This window comes from Apteryx mantelli, chromosome 13 (genome assembly GCF_036417845.1).
Source record: "Apteryx mantelli isolate bAptMan1 chromosome 13, bAptMan1.hap1, whole genome shotgun sequence".
Taxonomy (NCBI): Eukaryota; Metazoa; Chordata; class Aves; order Apterygiformes; family Apterygidae; genus Apteryx; species Apteryx mantelli.
This window is the reverse complement of record NC_089990.1, coordinates 17,331,235-17,340,335: the sequence shown is the minus strand read 5'-3', so window position 1 is coordinate 17,340,335 and position 9,101 is coordinate 17,331,235. Positions and strand designations below refer to the sequence as shown.

The 9,101-nt window shown below is 50.2% G+C and overlaps 1 protein-coding gene across 1 annotated transcript in view; it reads left to right on the top strand.

Annotated features, from left to right (window-relative positions):
• Positions 1-2,049: 2,049 nt before the first annotated feature.
• Positions 2,050-9,101, top strand: part of RNF128 (ring finger protein 128) — a 29,275-nt gene continuing 22,223 nt past the window's right edge. Inside the window, exon 1 of the mRNA XM_067304216.1 lies at positions 2,050-2,482. Within this exon, the coding sequence (XP_067160317.1) occupies positions 2,050-2,482 (433 nt within the window). The remainder of the gene's footprint in view (positions 2,483-9,101) is intronic.

Here is a 9,101-nt window from a genome sequence, read left to right as displayed (position 1 = left end):
TCTTTCTCGGGGCTTTCCTCTGAACGTGCTCCTCCTCAGTTGATGAATTTCTGATTCGGCCTCTCAGGCAGAGGGTCCTGAGCCCGCCCTGCCATGCAGCATGCTCGGCAGGGTGGACGCCGGCACAGCAGGCTGCGTTGAATCCCTTGCTCCCAGGTAGTCATTCACACCTGGGCCAACTCCCATCAAGTCCCCATGAGTCGGGTTGGATTGCATAACATTCGGTGTCCTGCATTGTGCACAGGTGTAAATGAAGGAAAATGCGTGCCATGGAAAACAACCTCTTTTAGATCTACGCTGAGTTATCAGTTATCAGCTGCACAGTTTCAGACTCAGCCAGAAGTCTGCATTAAAAACTAAGCAGCGCCAACTCGTATCAGAAAGGGTTTGACTCATTGTGCACACCAATTTTGTTCATGAATGCATAGGCAGCAGCAGATCTTGTGGTATGTAATCACTGCACAGGAATAATCCTATCCAAATTATGGCTCCTGTCCAGAAACCCAGCTTGCATGTGGTGAAGCATGGCAATTTGGAGATGTATTTCAGTGACTCCTGATGTTGGGGGCAATTCTTGTGAAGCAGCTGATAGCAGCAGGGTCTCTCAATCAGGAAAGTGGCTTTATGCAGAAGAGGAGCTTGAAATGTCCTTGCTTCTCCTGTTATCTTCATTTCTTGCCTCAAATACCCTGAAGGGGATCTGCAGCATGTCATGTTCATACATGCACTGATCCTGCAAGCACTCTAAACTGCGCTGCAGGACCACATGGCAAAAATGTGTGCGAGCAAGAAAAAAGGACCTCTGAATGCAAAGTGGCTGTCCAAAAAGTAACTGCAGAGCCCTGAAGAAATGTGAATTTGCTTTGCAAGCTGCATAGCTCAAATAATGATTAATTATGCAAACACAACTAATACATAATTAGAAAAAGGAGTATTTGATTGAAGTGGCAGTTTTATGATGCATGTTCAATAACAGCGAGAACAACGGCCGATGAGTTAGCACAGCTAACCGGGTACTCCATAAACAAATTGCAGGCAGGACTGATACCACACATTGCTGAGTGCTTAGCAAATATTAACTCAATGGTGCAAAGCGGGCTGGGTTATGGCTGGGCCCTGGGTGCTGGTGTTGGTGGTGCTGTGTTGTGAGGCTGCTGTGGGGCCGGCCCCATCCGGGGGTCCCTGCAGGACTGCTGGGAGCCCTGGTGCCCGGTTCCCATGGGGAGCACTGGGACAAACCACGGGAGGTGATCTAGGGGGCAATCTACTGCCTTGGGAGGCGATGCAGGGGGGCAATCCATCATCACTGGGAGCTGAGATGGGGGATGATCCAGCACTCCTGCAAGTGACTGGAGGGGGCAATTCATTGCCCCTGAGAAGTGATCCAGGGGGTGACCCACTGCTCCTGGGCGGCAATCCGGAGGGATGATCCATTGCCCTGGACAATCTGAGGGACCATCCTCTGCCCCTGGGAGGTGATCCAGGGGGTGGTGACCCATAACCCCAGGAGGTGTTCTGGAGATTAACACACCGCACCTGGGAGGTGATCCAGGGGGTGAACCACCGCCCCGGGAGATGATCCGGAGAGGCGATCCATCGCTCCCAGGAGGTGGACCGGGGGGGGGGGGGTAGACCTATTGCCCGTGGAAGGCGACCGGGGCTGGCGCTGACCCGTCTCCCCGAGAGAAGATCCGGGAGGTTGCTCCAGTGCCCCGGGAGGCGATCCGGGGAGGCGATGCCTCGCCGCCGGGAGGCGGTCTGGGGAGGCGATGCCCGGGAGGGCGGGTAGACCTGTTGCCCGTGGGAGGCGCCCCGGGGGTGGCGGCGGCGGCGACGCGTCCTCCCGGGAGGAGACGCGGGCGGGTCCCGCCGCCGCGGAGCGCCGCGCCGCGCCGCGAGGTACCGGCCACCCCGTGCTGCTGCCGGGCCGGCGGCGGCTGCGGCGGGGCGGGCCGGCGGCGGGGCGGCCCCGCTCCTCCCCGTGGGCGGCGGCGGGGCCGCGGCGATTTAGGCGGCGGCGGGGCGGCGCGGCTCGGAGCCGGGCGCGGGATGGCGGCGGCGGCGGCGCTGCTGGCGCTGGGCGCGCTGCTGTGCGCGGCGGCGGCGCCGGGCCCGCGCGGGGCGGCGGCGGCGGTGTGGACCGCCTGGGTGAACGTGTCGTGGGAGGGCGGCGCGGGCGGCAACCGGAGCGGCTGGGAGGCGAGCGAGAGCGGCCTGTACGGGCAGGACTCGCCGCTGCAGGCGGCCGCGGGGGTGCTGGTGCTGCCCGACGGCCGCGACGCCTTCAACGCCTGCAGCGCCCTCACCAACTTCAGCGGGGCCCCCGGCGGCGGCGGCGCGGACTGGCTCGCCCTCATCCAGCGCGGCGGCGGCTGCACCTTCGCCGAGAAGATCCGGCTGGCGGCGGCGCGCGGTGCCGCCGCCGCCGTCATCTACAACTACCGCGGCACCGGCAACGACGTGCTGCCCATGTCCCACGCCGGTGAGCCGGGCAGCGGGCGGGGCGGCGGTGAGCGGCCGGGGCCGCCCCGGGCAGTGCCGCGCCGCGGCCCCGGTGCGCGCTGCGGGGCGGCTTCGGGGCCTTTCGGCCCGCAGCCTGCCGGCGCCGGTGCCGCCGGCCGCTCGCAGCATCGGCGCGGCTGGGGCGGGAGCGGCGTGCTGGGCACAGACACCCGCTTGGCCTCCCCCCGGAAGGAGGGGTGCGGAGCCGCCGAGGAACGCCGAAATTTCTGCTGTGATCTAGCTTTGGGAAGGAGGAGGCCCAAAGACTGGCAGCACACCCTTTGCTTTTGTCTGAATGGTGCCAGCCGTGAGAAACGGGCATGCCTGGGGTTAACCTCTAGCTAATGCAGTCCTTGTTAAACGTATTCGGCTTCGATGCTGAACAAGAGGCTGGAATTTTTTTTTGACTATCCTGCTGTACCAGTATTAGCACAAGAAAGAGTTTCTGCTTATAGTCAGCCTTGCTTGTTCAAGGTGCTGCTGCTGTTGAATTTTCTTTGATTAATGAGTTACAAAGTTTGATAGCTGAAAAAGCTATTGTGGGTTGAAATAGAGCAGGAGCTGCTTGAGTTTTCTGGCCTGGGTGGGCTGGGCACCGGCTGTGGGTGTGTGGGGGGTGAAGGCAGGACCGGTGGCTCTGGCCATGGTTTGTTTGAGTTTCCAACACACCTACTTAACTTTGCCCGCAGATGGTTTATGCTGGGCTTTTTTAAAGCCAGTAAAGCTCGTGGGTTAGATTGTGGCTCTGAAATAGGCTATTTTCCCCACACTGAGACACAGGCTTTTTTCCATGTCCCACACACTAACCAACTGTGAAATAGGCAGAGTAGGGGACTGATTTGCTCTTCCAAAGGTCATTTTGGCCAGGCAAAGTGCCATTTCCAGTGTGAGTGGCTAAAGCTCTTTTAAAGGGTATTTCCATTTTGCAGTGGCTGATGGAGTTTCTATTCTCTTGATGTAAAAAGCTTCCTACTTGCCAGCACTGTTTTTTCTCCCAAACTGCCCATCTTTCAAATGAAGAATGAGATTTGGCTATATTTCAAGCTAATGCTTCCTGAGAAATAGCCCACAGCTGAGAGGTGTATGGCTGACTTCCCTTAATATAAAGAATAGGTTCCCTATTTGTGATGGGGCACAATGAGCTTTTTTTGATAGCTATGTCCAGTCCTTGGCTGTTGGATTGATGTGCACGCACCTAGTGTATCTGTGTTTTGCTAAGTGGCAATGCTTTGGGAAGCCAGGTCTTGACAGAAGTAGAACAGTGAGAATGAATAGTGAATAATCTTAAACCTTAGACTGATTTGAAAAATGATTATATATTTACAGCCATACATCTTACAGCGGGTGAGAAGGACTTCTGTCTGTTAGAAGTGGAGATAAGTGAGACAAAGGAAACAGAAGATGGCTCTTGAGGTTCATCGCATGTAATCTTAATGAGCAGTATGACTGTACTCAGCTTTAAGAATTCAGAACATACAATCTGGATAGACTCTGACTCATGAGGCAGAGCTCTCTTAGGTAATAAAATCACCTGCTGATAAATGCTGTTGAGATCTGGCTATTGCTGGGCAAGTCCCTCCTGCTGAACTGACAGTGGCATCTCTACCTGAGCCCTGTTCATTGTATGACTGTGTTGTAATCCAGCAGTTCTGGGAGAGGAGCTCTTTCTGCACTGCTGACCTGGGTAGGTCACTGCTGAACCCCTTCTGGAAGGGTAGGTTTATGTACCCCCAGCCACTTAGCCAGCTGGGCCAGGGGGAGACCTACAGCATCTTTCTTAAACTTCCTAGGAGCCTCCTCTTGTTGAAGGAAGCCATCTGTTCTCTGCAGGGTCTGTTCAGAGCTGCCTCCTTTCTCATGCTGTCCTTAAGCTTTATGCTAGGGAACTTATGTTCTGATGGCTCTAGCTGTCCTGATCATCCTACATGATTGGTTGCAGGCCCAAGGGCATGTTGAAACTTCCCAGCCAAAGCATTGATAAAAAGGAGAGGGATTTCTTGAAGATGGCTTTCTGTCAAATTGCTCGTTTCATCTGCGTGACTCCTTACCATGTCCTAGCACGGTTATGGGGCTAAACTTGTTGCTGCTGTTCCTATTCCTTGTCCTTTGTTTTTGTCCATTACTGTCTCTCCTGTTACACCCTCGCTTTTCTTTCTTTCCTTGGACTTGCATCTTTTCCTGTGGTCGCAGTGGACCTTTATGCCCCCTTCTCACTTCCTCCAATGGCAGTGCTCTTCCTCCTGCTTATGTGGCTTTACCTGAATGGTCTGCTCTGTTCCTCGCAGGAGTGCAGAGCCCCTGTGGCCTGCTGTTCTCCAGTGAAACTTGACAGTGTTGCAGGCTTTCAACACACGGTGCAGCCAAGAGGAAGCAAGCTACAAGTAATCGGTCTTGTGAAGTGCAGGATTTTCCTTGTATAATGCTGACAAGGGGCACTGCCATAGCCTTAGCTCAAATCTGGAAACGAGCAGGTCAGATCACCCTTCTCCACGCTGCACTGTCTTGGATACACCTCCTCTTCTGGCCTCTGGTGGCACTGGATGTTCCAACTTCTCCAGAGGCCATAGGGAAGATAGCCCTTTTAATGAAAGAACAGCTTTTGTGCAACTACAGCTCCTGCCGTTTCTGTAACGGCCATAGTTGTGCTAACAGTGAACTTGGTCTGTGTTTCCTGACTGACTTAATTTCTCCTTTAATTGGGTCATCATATGGTGTTGTGTGAAACCAAACAAGGGCAAGCACTTCCTCTAAGCTGAGGCAGTGGGAAGTAGCGCAAGGCAGCGGTGCAGCTTTGCTGGGGTTGGGGGGAGCTGTGCCTTGGGGCTTGCCTTGTCTCCAACTGTGCCTGGGGTAATCCCTCTTCCTGCCTGTGCTTTGGCAGCTGGCATGCTCCTCCTCTCTGCAGCATGGGGTGGGAGCTCTCATCTGCCTAACAGAAAAGGAAAATCCCTGTTGGTGGGCTTTGGATGCATAGCACAATATACCTGATTTTTCTTTTCTTTGTGGAATTTCTGTAGCAACAGAACACCTAGGTTATTAACAGAAGCTTACCTAGAAGTGTAGTGTGCTCCCTTCCATGGGTGTCAAACTTGGCTTTTGAAGCAACTTTTTATTTAGAGACTCAAATGTGTCTGCACTAGAAAGTAGTTTTTGTCCTAGTCATCCTGCTTTGAGACACTTCTGCTGTTAAAGTTATGATGTGTTTAGTCTGAATTCTTTATTGCTTATATCTGTCCTTTGTGTGGAAACCTTTTGGTATGCCAACTTACTAAAAAAAGTGCCAATCAAAACAGCAGAATACAATAGCCAAATCAGATATGATCAAATCCTGCTTAATCCCCTCTAACATGTAGAATGTCAAGCATCTAACAGAGTCCAAAGTAATATTTGCTTAGTAATTTTATAAGCACAAAACCTTATCAATTAGCAAACTTTAGTTTTAATTGTGCTCATTTTAAGAAGATGGTACCTCTCTGTGGCAGGTTGAACAGAGTTTCAAAGTACAGTTCTGTGTGCTTATAATTGCACCTCTCTAATCTATATTGACCTTCTGAAAAAGGCATTTGATTGGAGAAAAACAGCAGTGTGTGTGTTGGTGGGGAGGAAAAAGTGCACAATAAGAGTTGGTTTGTTTTAAAGGTGGACCTTGACTTAATACTGTTGGGTGGTTTTGGTGTCAGGGTACACAAATAGCTATGGAAGGTTCTCCAGTGTTAAGTGTATCTCTAAGTTTGGCAAAGAAGGATTCCTTGCAGGTCAGCAAGTGGCTGGGATAATTTCTTTTGTTTCCCTCCTCTCGTGCCTTGAGTGAGCCAGTGTCTCATCTGCAGGGGCTATGCCCTGGGGGAACACAGCTGGATAATTCTGACTAAAAAGTAACAGTAGCAGTGTCTCCCAGGCTAACAAGATTAAGAAGTAAGGACCTGATTCCAGTCTAAACTTGCATCAATGCGTGAAAGGGTTAGGAGAAGGTTAAATATGTAGCACTGCCACTTAAAACTTGTTCTGCAGGAATTCCAGAAAGGTGAAGACTAATAAGCGTATGCATAGAGGAAACAGCATATAGCAAAAAAGTATAATTGTGCTCTTCTCAAACTTTGTATGAAGCATGATCTTTAGAAACAAGATAAAACTATGTCATGATATTAAGACTGATGTGACCTGTTAAACTGGTCCTGTGAAAGCAAAGAATTGAGATGAAATGGTAAACCCAAGGCAGGCTGTGCTTTGTAAACGTTGTATAAACAAACGTCCACCTCTCCTTCACAGTGAGTGAAGGCTTGCACTGAGTACATCCAGGGTGAGGAATTAAGATGCATTTTCTAAGACTGTTGCTCTCATGTCCCCTGACCATGGCTGGGTGCATTTCTGCAGATTCCTTAGGTCTTGCTACCAGCAGGACCTTATCGGAAGGAACTTGAATGGATCCATTGTGCCTGGATTGAATTTCTATGGTACCTTGAGTTTGCATCTCTGTAGCTAAAAATAGCTATTTGACATGTGTTTATTGTAACTTTGCCTTTGCTGTGTGCTCCATTCGGTTCTCCTGGCTCCCTGGAATAACTAATTAGAGTAAAATAATGTCACAGCTACACTGGCATTCAGGTAACTGAACATGGTACACTAGTCTGTCTGGTGGCCCTAATCTCACAGCTGAGGGGCATGGTGGGGGTATGGTGGTGAGGTAGGGTCGCCCACAGAGTAGACCAGTCCATGCTGCTGGACAGCTGCTGATCCCTGACCTTGCTTGTTTAGGTCTAGCTTAGGTACCTCTGCCACAGAAGACTGCAGGTTAAGCACCAGCCCCGAAGCAGACTGGAACAGGTTAAGTGCCCTTGCTCTTGGGGTTTGTTGAGCTGCTGAAATATGAAAGGATGAATTAAAATCTAAGTGGCAGCTGTGGTAGCAGAGGCTTCATTGTGGGGCATACGCAGCCCTACAGCAATGACGGTGTGTGTTTGCCTCCAGGCTTGAATGTGCCAAAGAGCAAACAATGGCGCAGCTATAGTCAGGCTCAGCGCTGTCTGAGTGTATCAATGTGACCTGTCTCTTTGCAGACTGCCTTGTGGTTTACACTGTGCTGACTTGCATTATTTTACCATTAGCTTTCTTAAACTTGCTTGTTTCCAGTGAGTGCTTGGCTGCTGCCAGTGTGTTGAGAGAAAGGAGTATTAGCTGTGGACTCAATCTCATTTGCTAGAAGGAAAGCTGAAACTTTAATCGTGCAAGTACCACTGACGAAAAAGCATGAATGAGATCTGTAGGACAGCTCTCTTCACATCTCAGTGCCTTTAAGAGTACTGTCTTGGCTGATGTGTGTTTCATGTTTTCTCTGATTTCATCTTTTAAATGCTCTAAGTGGGGCCTGGTAGCATTTATGTAAATGTCTTGAAAAGGCTCAGAAGGAAAAAAGCTGGCAATTGTTGGATTCATCTGGCAGATAATCACTTTTAACACTACTTAAACCAAACAGAGCGCAGGTGGATTTCCAGCTCCAGAATACACTTGGAACCTTTGGAAACTCATGTCATGTAAAACCACATTTGGTCGTGACATGCTCCTATTAAACACCCAACCTGTTTGGTAAAAGTTTTTCACACTTGCTAGTGTGTTACTTGCTAGTAACTGTTGTGTGTCTGGTCTGAAGGCCAACCTGCAAAACAGTCTCCCTAAACAAACAAGGGTGGTAGTACCCAAGCGGTATAGTACTTATTGCTGCCATGCTGGACCAGGCTTCCAGCTCTTAATGATTAAGACATGTCTTTTATCTTCACCTGTTGAAGTGTAACTCTGCCGATAATATAGGAAGTATTGTTCAGACAGAATTTCTTACTTGGTAGAGCAGGAATGTGAAGGCTTCATGTCTGAATGTTGGGCTGAGGAAAAGATGAGTCACTTGCTACAGTTGGGGTGGGATCCTGTTAACCAGAGATTAGTGTTCCCTCCTGTAGTCCTGTTAATAAACGTACTGGTGGTGAGGACTGTAAACTGACCCAGGCAAAGGCATGTATGTGCTTCCAGGCAAAGACTGTGCTGTGGACGTGAACTCTCCAAGATAGTTTCTTCTTTGGCCCAATGTCATTACCTGTCAGGAAGTTTCTCCTCTTCCCTCTCTTCTGTCCCCACCATCTTAGGATCTTCTAAGGCTCTCTCCCTTCTTTAAAGGGAAGGGGCATTATGGAGAAATGTACTTATTTTTCTTTTAGAAGCTCTCACTATTGCTGCCCACTCATGAGTACTCCTGCCAATTTCTGTGATGTTTTTCCAGTGTCTTGCTGTTGCATGTTTAACTCTGAGGTTTGAAAGACTTGTATGATGAGGAGGAAGAGATCAGGCATAGTGTCAACTACCATGTAAAGCAAGCTGAAAATGAATTTCATTAAGTGTGGGTGATAGTGTGAGCAAGAAAACAGTTTAATCAAAAAGCTGGGGTGGAGAGTATTTGTTGCTTTACATACTGGATAGTAGCCTGGAAGTCAGTAATTCTTTTCTTTGCACCAGGTAATATTTGAGGTGGGGAAGAGAGGAGTACAAAGCAGGAGTAGGAGAAGGGAGAGGGCTACCTACATATCAGATTATCCAGGCTAAAGTGCTCCTGG